The sequence below is a fragment of the Lipotes vexillifer genome, unplaced genomic scaffold, assembly GCF_000442215.2.
Source record: "Lipotes vexillifer unplaced genomic scaffold, Lipotes_vexillifer_v1.1 scaffold914, whole genome shotgun sequence".
Classification (NCBI taxonomy): Eukaryota; Metazoa; Chordata; class Mammalia; order Artiodactyla; family Lipotidae; genus Lipotes; species Lipotes vexillifer.
The window spans coordinates 3,413,698-3,429,593 of NW_006780388.1; the positions used below are offsets into that span (position 1 = coordinate 3,413,698).

At 58.2% G+C, this 15,896-nt stretch overlaps 1 protein-coding gene across 1 annotated transcript; it reads right to left on the minus strand.

Annotated features, from left to right (window-relative positions):
* Positions 1-13,978: 13,978 nt before the first annotated feature.
* LOC103075550 (tryptase-2-like) lies at positions 13,979-15,309 on the minus strand. The gene is made up of 5 exons (XM_007453591.1): positions 15,265-15,309; positions 14,910-15,097; positions 14,533-14,798; positions 14,217-14,380; positions 13,979-14,143 (listed from the first exon to the last, which is right to left on the minus strand). The coding sequence occupies exons 1-5, from the start codon at positions 15,307-15,309 to the stop codon at positions 13,979-13,981; spliced, it is 828 nt and encodes a 275-aa protein (XP_007453653.1).
* Positions 15,310-15,896: the final 587 nt, after the last annotated feature.

Sequence of the window (15,896 nt, forward strand, 5' to 3'; positions counted from 1 at the left end):
CCATCCATCCATCCATCTGTCCTCCCACTTCTCTTGTGATGCAGGGTCTGTTCTCTGGATTAACCAGTTGTCACGTGACTGTAACCCTGATGTGATGTGAATGTCTCTTCTCCTCTGGGCAGATGTTTGCTGCCCTGGGTAACATTCAGGTAAGAGACACTGACTCTCCCAGTGTGCTTCTCTGGGTGGGAATGAGTTCTAGATGCCTGGGCAGCTGCCTGTGGGGCTGGAGGTAAGCAAGGAATCAGGGAGTTGTCTCAATACAGGTGACGCTTGGACCCTGGGAGCGGGAGCGGGGGTGGGGTGGGAATAGGATCCAAGGAGTGGGAAGAAGAGGCCAAAGGTGGGTGTGCTTTCTTGGGAGGTCCCAGAGCAGGCCCCACGGCTGCCCTGGAGGAGTACTAGCAGACGTGGTCCTCAGCCTGCACCTCTTCTCACCCCCTTGGCAGGGGTGGGGGGCAGCCGGTCCGAGGCACAGGTCACTCCCCTTCTCAGCCTTGCCCACTGTCCAAAGTAACGCTGGCCTGGGCTTCGTGAGGGTTCTGTTTTTGTCCTATGTTTCTGTAATTGTCCTGGGTCTAGGAATCCAGCAGACCTAGAAAGATTTTTACATAAGTGAATGAATGAGTGAATTAATGAATGAGTGAGTTTCTAGGTAGGAATGGGAATGGCCGAGTCCTCCCTCATGGGTGAGCAGGCCCCGTAGAAACGCACCGGCAAAAACAAAAGTCCCTGGCACATGTCCGCTGCATTTAAAGGGCAGCTTGGCAAGGCCCAGCCAGACGGCCCAGCTTCTGGCACAGCCTAAGCCTGGACGGAGTGATGCCCGCCTGGCTGCTCGAGGAAGGAGCAGCGCCTCACTGCGTAGGCAGCAGGTGGCTCTCCTCCCGCTCAGCCTGGGGCTGAGGCCTCTGCTCTAAGCACCTCCGACCACCCCTCCACCAACGAGGCTGAAGGGCCACAAGGGCAGGTGCAGGCAGGGGAGTGGCTGGCTGAGGGGCCCAGAGATAAGGGCGGCTGCAGTGTCGTGGGCACTTGCCAGAGTCAACAGGGACACAGTTCCTGGCCCAGGCGCTCCCGGAACTCCCATCCCTCCTCCTCCGGTTTGCTCAGCACCTGGACCAGGCAGACACTTAAGGTCACGCAAGGCCTGGGATTCTCCCCTGAATTCCCACCTGGTTCCCGGAAACCTGATCCCCAGGTAAGGTCCCTCCCTCAGGCAGCGGTGTCCCTGAGCCTGGAGCTGGGGTCCGGGTGGCCGGCGATGGACCAGGCCCTCTTCCCTGGGGATGGCAGGACAAGGGGACAGAGCTGGGCTGGGAGCCTCTCCAGCCGTAGCCCAGGCCTCAGGAAGTGCTACTCCTGAGGGGCTTGGACGTGATAGGCAGGGGTGAGGACAGGGCCATCACCCTGGGGCTCGCGGCCACAGACTGGAGGCCAGAGTTTCCAGAGGAGGAAGCCCAGAGGGCCCAGGCAGTGACTCATGCTCAGGGGACACTGTGGTCACTCCTGGCAGAGGGGACAAGGCTCAGGCCTGATGGGAGGTAAGCCCAGACCAGGAGAGATTTACCCCCCAGCTGGGCGGGGTCACAGCCAGCCCTGGGTGGGGCCAGTGGGGCCCACCAGACAGTGCTCTCAGCCTGCGCAGGGCCCATGGGGTAGGGGTGGGGGAGGCGATGCCGGGCTGGGCAGGGAAGGAGTGAAGAGTGCCCTGGCCTCGTCCGGGATCAGCTGATCACCCTGGCCGCAGGCTGCTGGCACGTGGAGAAGCAGATCCCCGAGCCCCAAACCCCGTGTCAGATGGCGCCAGGGCACAAGGAGAACCTGGAGTCCCCACTGGGCCCTCGGCAGATGTCCCTCCAGGTGAGGGGGTCCCTGGAGGGCAGGAGGGAAGGCCTTCTCTTGTGGTCCTTTCTGGGACTGGGGTGCTGTGGCCCCCACGGGCAGGTCCCCGGGCCAAAGCCATCTCTGAGCCAGGTTCTCCAGCAACCCTGGTCTTTCCAGCGGGGGGACACGAGCAAAGGTGCCCCAGCCCCAGCAGCAGCACTTCCCAGCCGTGGCCATGGCTGTGGGGAAAGCTTGGGAGGCCTCTCTTGCCCCCACCCCCCCATGCTGGGGCTCAGCATCATCCACCTTCCTCCGCCTGTAGATGTGGCTGCCTCTGGCGCTCCTCGTGTTTCCCTTCCTGGGAGAAAGGGGTGAGTCCCGAGGCAGGGCGTCCCGCTGCCCTAGAACCCAGGCCCCGGCCCCCTGGACAGTCTGTGGTCCCTCCGTGTTGGGTATTCTCTGGCCAGGAGGCAGGGGCCAGTCACCTGTGTCCCCCTCGCTCTGAGGTCCATCCTGGGCCCTCAAATTGTCCTGGCTTTTTCTGCCCAGCTCTGTCTTCCAAGAGACAGGTGTGGGTTCGCATCCAAACCAACCGGTTCTTGAAGCACCGTAACCTGCTCCCTGCGCCCTGTGGGTCTGTGTGAGAATCTGCACAGTCCTGTGCCTTTTACAACTTTCAAAGTCCTCCCCTGAGGCAGCTCATCTGTGCACAGCTCAGGAGCAAACTGAGACCCAGAACGGGGACCAAGACTCTAACCCCCAATGTGCTTGAGCTTTCCCGGGCCTTCTCTCACCTAAACCTCAGAACAACAGCCAGGGGACCCTGCCTCTCATCCCAGCAAGGGGACTGAGGCCTCCCCAGTCTCCAACCTGGAAGCCATCCATTTGCATCTAAATTAATTAATATTAAATTAAAAATTTAGTCACACAAGCACATTTCAGGTACCAAGCATGTCCATCACCGTGGAAAGTTCCATGGGGCAGCTGTTTGGGGTTCACAATCTAGACAGAATCTAGAGGTGAAGGTGGGAGGGGAGCCAACCCTTGGGCCCCACCCCTGGGCCCTGTTCTCATAGGGGGGCTGCCTGGGGGGCTTGCTGGGCTGACCCGTGACCCTCGGGCCATTTCCACCCATCTCTCCACCAGTGATCGGCTTTGTCCCAGAGGTCTGCATCGTTGGGGGCATGGTGGCATCCCCCTGGCAGTGGCCCTGGCAGGTAAGCCTGAGAGAGCAGGGACAGCATGTCTGCGGAGGCAGCCTCGTCAGCCACCGGTGGGTGCTGACCGCCGCCCACTTCTTCTCCAAGTGAGTCCTGCCTCCCACTCGCTGGGAGGCCCCAGGCAGCTAGAGGGAAAGACAGTGCCAGCCCCCGACCACCCCCAGGACTCACTGCAGCCTCCTGCAGGTGACTCAGATGCCCACAGGCTGGGGTCACTCCAGCATCCAGCTTTCCTTCAGCAATTTGCCTCAGACACTGGCATTTTCTTCAAACTGTGAAAGAAAACATATTTTAATTATTTGACAGTACTTGGAAGTAGGCACTTTTTTCCTATTTTTAAAATTGTGGTTCAATACATATAACATAAAATTTACCACCTCAGCCATTTCTAAGTGTCCGGTTCAGTGGTGATAAATACATTCATGTTGTTGGACAACCATCCCCACCATCCTCTCCAGCACTCTTTTCATCTTGTAAAACTGCAACTCTGTCCCATTAAATACTAACTGTCCATCCCCCTCCCCTAGCCCCTGGCGACCACCCTTCCACTCTCTTTTTTAAATTAATTAATTAATTTATTTATTTTTGGCTGCATTGGGTCTTCGGTGCTGCGAAAAGGCTTTCTCTAGTTGTGGCAAGCGGGGGCTACTCTTCGTTGCGGTGTGTGGGCTTCTCATTTGAGGTGGCTGCTCTTGTTGCAGAGCACAGGCTCTAGGCGCACGGGCTTCAGTAGTTGTGGCACGTGGGCTCAGTAGTTGTGGCACGTGGGCTCAGTAGTTGTGGTGCATGAGCTTAGTTGCTCCACAGCATGGTCTTCCCAGACCAGGGGTTGAATCCGTGTCCCCTGCATTGGCAGGTGGATTCTTAACCACTGCGCCACCAGGGAAGTCCCAGCCTTCCACTTTCTGTCTCTATGAATCTGACTCCTGTAAGGACCGCACAGAAGTGGTATCATACAGAACGGTCCTTTTGTATCTGGCTTATTTCACTTGGCATAATGTTCTCAAGGCTTATCTATGTTGTGGCAGGTGTCAGAATTTCCTTCCTTTTTAAGCCTGAATCATATTTCACTGTATGGATGGACCACATTTTATTGATCCATTCATCCACTGATGGACACTTGGGTTGTTTCCACCTTTGACTATTGTGAATAACACTGCGAAGAACATGGGTGTACATGAAAGCAGAAAAAATTTAAAGAGCAAAATGCTCTTTGACAGTATTTGAAAACCAAAACCAAAACCAAGCCAACCTAAAGCAACTCAAGGCTGAATTCCACACGGAGATAATTCGAAATCAAAGATAGTCCCTCTCGAGGCTGAACCAAGGTGTCAGCTTAACCTTAACGGGAGCAATAATTAATACCTAACTGGCTGGTCCCAAGTGTAATTTGGGGGTAAATGAACCTTTCACTTTCTGTTGGTGCTGGAACACTTTTTGGAATGTTCCTGGTAGAATTAAGTCCCAGGAATAATGATCAACAGTCCCTGGGGGCTTCCCGCAGGCAGGCATGGTTCCAAGCACACTACATGGATCACTTTTTGCTCGTGACAACCTCCTGAGGTAGGTACTAAAACCCCTACTTTCCAGATGGGGAAACTGAGGCACAGAGCCTGAGGCCCTATAATAAGCAGGCGGCAGATACAGGATGTGAACCCAGGCAGTGTGGGTCCCTCTGCAGCCCCAGTGAGCCCAACACCCTGAGAAGGGACATTCGGAATGGGAACAGTCCTGCAGGGTGACTTAAACCTCGCTCAGTGTCAGGAAGGCAAGGACACTCTTGAATAAGCACAGGGCTTCGGGCAGAGACCAGCTTCCTGGTGGGAATTCAGAAGATGCTTCGATCAAGAATTCCTTGCCTCATGGAGCTTTTGCACACTCCTCTCTTCAGGGGACCCCTTTCTGTCCCCATCTCAGGTCAACTTCCTACCTGCCTGAGGGCTCAGCTCAGCTGTCCTCAAATGCTGGGAGGGGGTCATCCGCCTCCCCCTGCCACCCCACCCCCTGCAGAGAACATGCCTCCCCAACTTCCTGTGGAACCACTGTGCTCCCCTGGCCGCCCTGCCCACCTGCCGGCATAGAACCCACCTGCCGCCCACTGCTGGTCTCACCCTCTACCATCTGGGCACCACCTGCCTCGCTGTCTGTCTAGCCTGGGAAGAGTGGGGCCCAGTCCATTCTGTCCCCCAGCAGCACAGAGGGCTCTGGACAAAGGATGAATCGTCTTATCACATGGCTGGATGTTTACGCTGGAGTCTTTCTCCCCACCCAGATGCGGCCAGCCCTGTGTCCCCCAAGCCTAGATCCGACCCAGTGGGCCAGGGCTGAGCAGAGAGGGTCTGCGGGACTGAACAAAGCTCCCAGGTGCATGGTCCTCTCCCCGCAGGAGCCAGTCTGGGTGGGGCCGACACCACCAGACTCTCTGTCCTCGTGGCCCATCATGTCACCTCCTGCTTCCCGCATAGCTCCGTAATTCTGCAGGACCTGACCATCCAGCTGGGAGAGTCTGTCCTGTACACCAATCCCCAGGACTCCATCTCCACAGCCGTCATCAGCATCGTCCGGCACCCCTCCTTCAACGGGAACGTGCTGCAGGGCAGCGACGTGGCCCTGGTGAAGCTGGCATGCCCCGTGCCTTTCTCCTGCACCATCAGACCGGTCCCTCTGGCCTCGCCGGGCTCCTACTTCCTGCTAGTCACCCTCTGCTGGGTGACTGGCTGGGGGGACCTCAGGCAGAATGGTGGGTGAGAGGCAAGGGGCTGGGGCTGGAGGGAGCTGCCCCAAGGTGGAGCAGAACGCACTGCGAGGAGGCAGTGAGTCACCCACAGCTTCTCTGCCCGACCCTGTCTCCAAAGGCCTGGCCCAGCCCTCATCTTGCACCACCACTCACCTCGGGTCAGGCATCCGCCTCACCGCCCACACAACGTGCAGCTGACTGCCCGGGGAGGGGGCGCATCCAGCCGCTGCTCCTAGCCATCCCCAGAGAGCAGGCATGGTTGCACACCCCACCTGTGGTCCCCGAGGACCCCTTCTCCCACCCTGACGCCCACTCTGCCCTCAGTGGCTCTGCTGGAGCCCCCACAGGCTGCAGGAGGTGGATGTGTCCATCATCAGCCTGCAGGGTGCGGCAGGTTCTACCACCCAGAGCCCATTGCCAAGGAGATGCTGTGTGCTGGCTATTTCCAGGGCCAGAAGGGCTTCTGCGAAGTCAGTCCCCCTGGCCAGTGCTCCTGGCCCGATCCTCCGCGGGGCCTGGGGAGTCACTGGCTCCCTCTGGGCCTGTTTCCCCTTAAGTACAGTGGGGTGAGGAAGCAGAGGTCCCTTCACAGAGGATCTGTGATGCACCTCCCCAGTGCTTAGCCAGGCTCCCCAGGTCCCCTCTTACCCTACATGACCCCAAGAGGCAGGCTGGGTCCTGGACTTGGGCCAGGGGGGACATATTACAATCTTGCTCCATGAGGTTGGGGGCTTTGTCTCATCCCCGAGGTAGAACAGTGTCTGGCTTGGAGTCAGAGCTCGATGAATACTTTTTACAAGAATGGGTCCAGAGTCATTCTGACAATAAAAAGCCAGAAAATTCGGGCTCCTTCTGTCACAGGGAGGTGAGAAGGTGCTGCAAAGACACAGAGGAGTCCAGGCTCAAAAAGGCCAAGTGACTTGTAAGGGAGGCAGCATACATCGGAGGAAGCATCCAGGCTTCAGAATAATAATAAAGTGATTGAATTTCAGCGATGCTGTATACTAGCTGTGTGACCTTCAGCGAGTTGTTTGACCTCTCTGAGCCTCAGAGGCCTCAACTCTTAAAAAAAAAGAGGCAGATAGAGCTGATATGCAGGGCTGCTAGGAGGACCAGATCAAGGACGGAGATCCTGCCTGGCTACCTGGAGCCCCAAATAGCTTGCCCTGTGTGTCCCCCCACTCCCCGCCCCAGCATCCAGCTGTCTCGGTCCCCGTGCTCCCCGACTTCAGCCTCAGTCTGAGAGCTCAGACGCCCTGAGCCCCACTGGACTTGTCTGCTATTCTTGCTTCTTTCAGGGTGACTCCGGAGACCCCCTGGTCTGCCAGCTCCGGGACAAGCGCTGGGTGCAGGTGGCAGTGGTAAGCTCCATCAGGGGCTGCACTGAGCTCAGCCTCCCGGGGGTGTATGCCAGGGTCTCTGCCTACCAGCCCTGGATCCAGCGCCAAATGTTCCTGCCAGGGCACCTGCACAGGGGCTGACCCCTCCCCAGGGCTCGGCCTGCCATTCTTGCATCGTCTCTCCCAAGTTGCCCGTTTCTGTGCGACTCTTCCCCACTCTGCCTTGCTGTCCCTGCCTCTTCCACCCACCCCCCTGACCCCCATGTGGCCAGCGGACAAAAGATGGCCAAGGCATGACAGCGGTTTGACTTGCACCTGTTTAAGGCAAAGAGCTGGGCCAGGATGGAAGCACAAGCTGGGGGGTCCCTGGGGGCTGCCGGCACCCACCCGCCTCCCACCCACCAACACTAAATGCTTGATAACCTGTTTCTCTGGTCTGTTCATTTGAACTGTCATGGGGCAGGGGGGTGCTGCAGGACCACTTGTCCTCCAGGGTTGCTCTGTGTGCCCATGGTCTGGGGTGGGGTGTGTGTGTATGATGGGGAGAGGGGGGCAGGCTGTGGACAGTGCCAGCTCTCAAAGCAGAGGCCTGGTGCTCGCCCTAGGCGGAGTAGGCTGTGTAATTGGCAGGGTCTCTTGTTTAAAAGGCAGGAAATGACTTTTTTCCATTCTTTTGGCGTCTCTCCACGAGTCTCGCTCCTGGGGCACGGGACACTGCGGGGCGAGCGCGGAGCTTCCAGGGTGGGCGTAGCTGGGAGGGTAGGGAAGCAGGCCTGCCCCACCTTGCTCAGTAGCTCCGCCATCCCGGAACTTTACCACCAAAACTGCCCTGCTCAGCCGTTCCAGGCACAGAGCGTGAGCGGGCCCCCCACCCCCACCCTGTGGTGTGCCTCCCGCCCCCCCAGTTCCCAGCCTCACCTGCAGCCACCCAGTTGCCTGTGCCACACACCTGAAGTCAGAGGCTCTGCCCGCGTCCTACAGAGAGAGCAGAGAGCTCAGCGGTCTGCGTCTGCGCGCCCGGCCCTCCCTGTGGCCCCTGGCGAAGGAGGGAGGGCGGCCCTGATTGGGTCCCTGTGCGCGCTCGGTCCCCAGGACTTGGCCTAATCCCGTGGGCCTGGCTGGGAACGGGGTCTCGGCCCCGCTTCTTGCCTATACCCAGACCGGGCACTGGCTAGGAAGAGGGTCCGAGCGGACCTTCCTCAGTTGAGCAGGCAGGGCCCCAGCTCCTGGGTCCAGACAAGGCCGAAAGGGGACTGCGGTGGGGTCTTGGAGTCCCTGGTGGAACCGTGAGGCCCCCCCTGCCTCCTTTCCGCATCTCAGCACCCCCCGGCTGCCCTGCCTCCTGTGCGGAGGGCAGGCCCAGCTGCTGTAGTCTGTCCCAGCCTGGGAAGGCCTCTCCCCTCCCTGGAAGAATCCAGGGTCATTGTTGAAAGCCTGCTGGGACCCCCCCCACCAAACCTAAAAACTATGGTGGAGCGTCTGGATTCCCGATGCTGACCAGCTAGACTGACCTTGGCGTCGTATGGAGAAAGGCCCAGTGCACGTGTGTGCTAATTGGGTGTGAGAAAGAGGCTGCTCTTAGGGGACCCTTGGGTGAGGGGCTGCATGGATCCTGAGAACTCCCGCCTCCCGCTGTCTGCTGTATGGCCTCAGGAAAGTACATCCCCCCTGGTCCCCGGACTCCTTATTAATACAAGGATGGTCTGGGATAGATGCTCTAACTCAGCTCCTGGGCACCTCTAACCTGAGCCCCCAGATCCTCCTCCCTGGGTTCTTGGTGTCAACTCCAAGTCCTGGGATTCATCCGCTGGGGAGAGGGTAGCCTACATGAGAGAGAGATGCTCAGACACAAGTGCATAGGCACCTGTACACACGGCCCTGGCTGGAGGCGGGAGACCTGCATTCCCTCACATCACCAATGCCCCTGACCACTGGGAGAGGGGCTGAGCTAGCTGCAGGCATTCCCTTTTGTCCAGGTCCAGCACCCTCTGGGACCTGGGGTCTCCTTTCCCAGCCCTGGAATCAGGCTCTCCAGTGACTGAGGCACCCTGGTGCTGTGGCTCAGGATGCCTCTCCTGATTAGGGTGCAGGCACTTCGTGGAGACTTCTGGGTGTGTGAGGCGTCTCCCAGCATCTCAGCCACATCCTACTCGGTAGCAAATTGCTGTTGTGAGCTGAGTGAGGGTTGGAAGGGAGGGGGGGATGAGATGGGCTGGTAGTGGGGTGGTGGGGGCACTGGGAGAGGCTGAGGAGCAAGCAAGACGCAGCAGTGGCGTGGGTTAGGCACCTTGCAAGATTTCTTCTGAGCGGGGCCAGGGTTCCCAAGGGCTAGAAATTAGGAAGGAGGAAGGGACCCATGAGCCCCAGGGCCGCCCACCACTCCAGACCCACACGTGACATGCTTCATCCACCACGACCCCAAGGAACGACGTCAGTTCCCTTTTATAAATGAAATCAGCTGAGGGTCAGGAAGATTTGTTGACTGGCCTGAGGTCTCACAGCTAGAAAATGACCACATCCCAGGGGCTGCTTTGTAGATATTCATTAGCTGAAAGTCTGTGTGCCCACAGCTCAGTCCACGCTAAGTTACTGTTTTTCTGGGACAAATATGGGTTTGTGCTCACATATCTCAAGACAAATACCTTTGGAAAAAGACTTCCATGATTCAAACTTTAAAAAAAAATTCAGCTTTATTATGGTATCATTTAAAAACACACTTATTGGGACTTCCCTGGAGGTCCAGCGGCTAGGACTCCATGGTTCCACTACAGGGGGCACTGGTTCGATCCCTGGTTGGGGAACTAAGATCCCACAAGCTGCAATGTGGCCAAAAAAAAAAAAAAAACAAGCAAATAAACCACTTATTTAAAATTTGCCAATTTTAAGTCTACAGTTCAAAGACTTGGACAAAAGTATACAGCTCTGTAACCACCACCACCATCAAGTTTACTACATTCCCACCATCACAAACATTCCCTCCTGTCCCTTTGCAGCCAGTCTCCTCCCCACACAGAAGCTGGAGAGGGAGCAGGGAAGTCCCGGGATGGGGGAGGAAGGATAGAGGAGGAGCTGAAGGCCAGGCTGTACTGGCAGGCTCCACCTGTTCCTTCTGTACACCCGGCAGGGAGGGCCTGTCACGTGCATTTGTCCCTATGTGGACACTGTGGCCTGGTAGCAAGTGGCCGACTCAGGGGCACACAGACTACAGCAGGGCCAGGTCAGACCCCACGTGGCCTGGCTGTAAAGCCTTTTCTCCCCACCTGGGCAGGGATTGGAGTCAGTGCCACCCCCTCCAGGAAGCCCTCCCTGGTTCCTGCTGAGCATACTGTCTCCTCTCCTCGATCCTGGTCTTTGGGGTTCCACAGGAGGGTCCCAGTTCAAGGTCCAGACTGAGCCCAGTGGAGACAGCTCAGGCCCTGTTACTGGAGTCTCTGTGCCAGCTCACCACCTCCCCCCATTGTCTCTTTCCCCCAGCCTGTCCCCAGGCCCCGTGGTCTCCATCAGTCAGGCACAGCACCAGCTGCCCAGCTGCCCTTCCTAACTGTCCTCTGTCTGGCCAGGGCCTGATAACAGAGCTGATTAGGGCCCCTGGGAGGGGCCGGGACTTTCCTGCCCCTCCCTCCTTCCTGCCCCAGCTCCCAACCCAGCTCCTAAGCACCGGGACCCTTGTGGGTCCCTCTGAGACCTTCTAGGTCAGCCACCCCTTCTTAGGTGGGGGGAAACTGAGGCACAGGGGCGGGTAGACAGCTGCCTGATGATCCACAGGGTTGGGGAGGGGGGCACAGACTTGTCTTCTTCCCACCAGCACCAGGCCCGGAGCCATGGCTTGGACATGTGTGCTCCACGTTTGACCTGGTGACAAATAAGGATGACAGTGACACCACCTCTGTGTGTGGGGCCTGTGCTGAGCCCTTGAGGACCGCACACCTGGGAGGCTGTCCCCATCAGCCAGGCATGGGGTGGGGGAGGGAGGAATCAGAGCCCAGGCTGCCCCTCCTAGGGCCCAGGAGGCCTGGGGTCACCCTGTATGGAGGGTGGAGGCAGGTCTGGAAAGACCCAGGTCCTCTGACTCTGGGAACCCCAGTGCCATCCCCGGGTCCCACTTCTGGGCCCCCACCTGTCCCGGCTCAATTCACTCCAGCACTGGGGACCTCTCTCCCTACCTGCACCCCATCACATGGCTCCCTGCAGGGCCCTTAACACCCCCAGGGTTCCAGCCTGCTGTGGAGAAAGAAACTCAGAATTCCATCCCCTCGATGTCCCCTTGATGTCTTTGTGACACGGTGCTGTTTCTGTTCCCACTTGACAGGAGGGCAAACTGAGGCATGGGGCATGGGGGGGGTGTGTCCTGCCCGAAGTGCTCCCTCCCTGGCCCTGGGGATGCCCTCGTGGCCCAGGAGGGGGTGAGGGGCCCTGTCGCCCAGCGTAACTGGGTCATGTGGGCCCACATGTTGGTAGGACACCTGGACAGTCCCATATCTAGGATTAGACCCTCCTCCTGGCTCCCACCCCTGGCACCAACCGCTCACCCACTCAGACTGTCCTCCGGCCCGAGCCCTGACCCTTCCAGATTGAGCCGTGCTCACTCTTACCTGTAGTCAGTATCTGGGTCTGGTTTTCAGGGATACGGGGACACCCCGGGTGTAAGCTCATGCCCTGCCCTGTTCCCCTGCCCCACCTCCGGCCAGCAGCATCTCAGGTCTGCAGCTCCGGGACTCCAGCACCCAGTTCTTATCCTCCCACCTACCTGATCCCCTGAAATACCCCTCCCTCCACACTCCATCCAGCCCAAGGCCATGTTGTACAAGCTTAAGAAAGTTCTGGAAGTCATCACCCCAACAACAGACAGGAATGATCCCTGGTGGGACAGGGGAAGGAGGTTTCTTCGTAACATGTATGTATCCTTCAAGGGTTTACAGTGGGCATGCTCCACGTTTGTAATTAAAAATGATTCAAGACTAAGAGGAATAATAGTAGCCCCGGCCCCTCCCCCATTATGTAGCTTCTAGTCAGAGTCGGAAGTTGGGGGAGCCTGTGTAGAGCCAGGGCCCTGGTCCCCAGGGCTCTGCTGGGTGGACCCCCAGTGCCCCTCGGTTCCCAAGTCCCAGCGGGGATGCAGGGACAGAGGCTGGTGGGGCTGGGGAAGGACTTGGAAACACAAAGGAAGCTCTTGCCTCAGTGGTTCTGGAGCCTCACCCGACATGGAAATCGGTTCTAGAGGATTAGCATCAAAGCATGTGTGTGTGTGTGAGTGCACACACATGTGCATGAGTGTATCTGTGCCTGTGTGTGCAGCAACTCAAATCTTCAATCTAAACACAAACACCTCCAACTTTGCAAAGCCAACAAAACAATTTTCAGCAACTGTGGAAGACAAAGTGTTAACGCAGTCATTTCGTTGAATACCTTAAAATGACGAAAAGAAACCGAGGACTCCAAGAGCCTCACTAACAAGGAGAAGCAGAGCTGCTGGCGGAAATGATCTGTTAGACAAACACAGGGAGTGTTCACCTCCCCCCACCTCAGGAATGAGATAAATGCAATCTGCAAAATGAAACAGCAAAAGGATGCTATTCATTACAAGAATTTCAAATATTGAATATGGATTATGCCTTTTTGCCCACAATGTAGTGTATGATACATTTATTTGATTATGTTTTGTGTATTTCATGTATTACACTATGTGTCTTGTATCACGTTTACATTATTACACTTCGACATGATATATTACGTCTCACATTTGTATCCAGTGTGTTTCACATTGTGTCACGGTGTTGGATTCAAAGAAAACCAGAGCAACAGGGAAAAAGAGACCCCAGTACAGAACTGGGCGCCATTCCGAAGAAAGCAGGGACAAGTGGGGATTGTAGCCAAGGAGCAAGGGGTTGGTGGTCAGAGAATTTCTAAGAGGAGACAGCAGGTCTGGGGGAATTCTGTTTAAACCACCCTAAAGAGGCTTCTACTGACACATCCCAGGGAGATGAAACCTAGGGCGGGGAGAGAGGGGTTTTGATCAGATATCAAGGGAGATTGGGTACCAAGGGCAGGGGTTCTTGCTAAACTGACTCAGCAGGGTTCTTGGTAAAATGGGGTATAACCAGGAAGGGCACAGTTGGGCCCAGGAGAAGGTTCAGGAGCCTGACTAAAGTTTGATCAAGCAAAGAATCTCTGTCATTGGCAGTTATGAGGGGAGTGCTGTGATGTGCACGGGTAGGAGGAGACAGGGGAACAGCCTTTCTGGAAATGATGTAGCAACGCCCCCTGGGGTTCTCCGGGAATTTGCTCCAGAACACAATCGCCAATAAGGAGACAGTGCTAGAATGCAGATCGAAAGAGCAGCCTTGTGCATAAGCAGGAACACATTCCCAATAAAAGCCAGTTGGGAGATAGGGGACACAGGCGTGACTGTGAGATGAAATGAGACAATCGTGGGGGGTGCAGTCCTCTGGGGACTGAGATCTGACAATAGCAGGGGACGGCTCTTCCCTTCAGGAGATGTGTGTGCTAGACAAGCCAGCATGCAGAGAAGTGGGCCCCGGGTGCAAGGGGCAGGGCAGGGTCATCCCCACAGCAAGGCGGGTGCTCAGGGCCCAGGGACCCACAGAGAGGGTGGCTGCTCCTGGCTGGGCCCTGGACCCTTCCCTCTCCCTCAGCGGCACCCACAGCCAGAAACACAGCGACGACCACATCTGCTTTTCATGATCTTTAATGAGCGTTAGTGCCCACTCCCTGGGCTCGGGGCAGGGGCGTCAACAGGGGGTGCTCAGGGCAGGGGGCCAGGGAAGGTGGGGAAGGACGCCGCCGGAGGGGGCTGGCTTCTCCGCTGACCCAGGTGGCAACCCTGGGGACCGGGCTCAGGGCTCCTCAGGGACGTACTGGTGGATCCAGTCCAAGTAGTGGGTGATGCGGGTGTAGATGCCTGGCCGGTTGGGCTGAGCACAGCCGTCGCCCCAGCTGACCACACCCGCCTGCAGCCAGGTGCCATTCACCTTGCAGACCAGGGGCCCTCCAGAGTCGCCCTGGGGAGGGGAGGGGTCAGCAGTGGCTGTGAGGCCTGGGCGGCTGGGGGCTGCAGGGGGATGCGAGACCCACCTGGCAGGAGTCCCTCTTGCTATTCCCGGCACAGAGCATGTCGTCCCGGACGATCGGGATGTTGTTCCCTGTGTAGAGGCCAGTGTGGTATTTCATGTCACAGATGCTGTTTTCCACGATGGGGACCTTCACCTGCTCCAGGGGAAATGGCGGTGGCAGGGGTTCTGGGGGTGAGAGGAGAGGGAGGATGCTGCATCAGGAGAGTGTGGGGTCACCGCCCTGAGCCGGCCGGTGGGGACCCTGTTCCCCAGAGGAAGCCCCAGGTGGTGGAGCCGTGATGTGCCCAAGTCCCCCTCCAGCGGTCCCTGACACTCACCTCCACTGTTCAAGTTGCCCCAGCCTGTCACCCAGCACCGAGTCCCCGGGCGAAAGGTCTCCGAGGCAGGGGGCAGGGTGACCGGATGGACGTGGCTGGAGATGTTCACGGGGTCCCCAAGCTCCAGCAGGGCGATGTCTGCTCCGTTCTTAGCTGTGTAGTAGTTGGGGTGGGGGATGACCCTGCTGATGGGCAACAGCTCATCCTGGTAATAGAGGTGCTGCTCCCGCAGCTGCACCCTGAGGACTGTGGGGTCTTGGACTTGCCTGGGGAGAGAGAGGGGCACCTACTCAGGGGCTGAGCCACCTCCGGGACACCCAGGAGCGTGAGTGGAGCCCCAGGCCCACCCCTACCCACCAGGCCCTGTGGAGACTCACGGTCCGACGCAGTGGGCCGCGGTCAGCACCCACCAGGGGTGGATCAGGGAGCCCCCGCAGATGTGTTTCCAGTACTGGGTGCTGATTCTCAGGCTCACCTGCCAGGGCCACTTGCTCCCAGGGGCCTCCCGTCCCCCTACGATGCCTGCTCGCTGCAGGGCCTGGTCTGGGGCTGGGGCAGGAAGTGCCTTCAGGACACAGCACGGCCCGGCCGCCGGGCTCAGCCCTTCCCTGTGCCAGCACCACCCTGGGCTTCTCTGAACCCACCCACCCACCCCTGGGCTTGTGGGGGGTGGGGTGAGGGGACAGAGACAGCACAGGCCCAGGGTCAGGACTCACCAGCGGCTGCATGGACCAGGCTCACCAGGAGGGGCAGCACCAGCACCAGCAGATGGAGCATCTGGAAGGAGCGCGGAGCGGCAGCTGGAGCTTGGCTGGGGGTCTGTGGGGTGTGGGTTCTGTGGGGTGGGGTGTCTGTGGGGTGCGGGGTCTGCAGGGTGTGGGGTCTGCAGGGTGTGGGGTGCAGGGTGTGGGGTGTAGGTGGAGTCGGGGCCCCCAGTGATCAGGGGGTCTATCCAGGCCAGGGGATCTGGGGCCTCAGTGCTCCGGATCTGAGGCTCAGCCATCCTGCTCCACGGTGACACCCAGATGTCGGGCTCCCGCTGGGGGTTCTCACCTTGGCGTGTCCAGCTGCTTTTGCCCAGCCCTCTCTCCCTGCCTCTTATCCTCACAGAGCAGGACAGGGTCAGGGGAGGGATGCTGGTCATCCAATCCAGAGGGAGGAAGTGGATGACTCAGACCCAGTGCCCGAGTCCCTCTGGCCAGGAAGGGGCACTGCCACACATCCCTGCCCCCCACCCTGCGATGGCAGAACCGATTCCTCAGTGAGGTCAAATAACGTCCATCTCTGGGTATTATCTGAGCAGTTAACTCTGCCATCAGTGGAACCTTATTATCTGGGGATCTGAGTGCCATCTGCAGAGGGAA

Bases quoted from the DNA above. Each gene is read 5' to 3' on its own strand.
- LOC103075550 (XM_007453591.1), bottom strand. From the start codon at position 15,309: ATGCTCCATCTGCTGGTGCTGGTGCTGCCCCTCCTGGTGAGCCTG. The intron at 15,098-15,264 runs GTCCATGCAGCC...TGTGTCCTGAAG, and splicing joins TGCCCCTCCTGGTGAGCCTG to GCACTTCCTGCCCCAGCCCC. The intron at 14,144-14,216 runs GTGGGTCTCGCA...TCCCCTCCCCAG, and splicing joins GCAAGAGGGACTCCTGCCAG to GGCGACTCTGGAGGGCCCCT.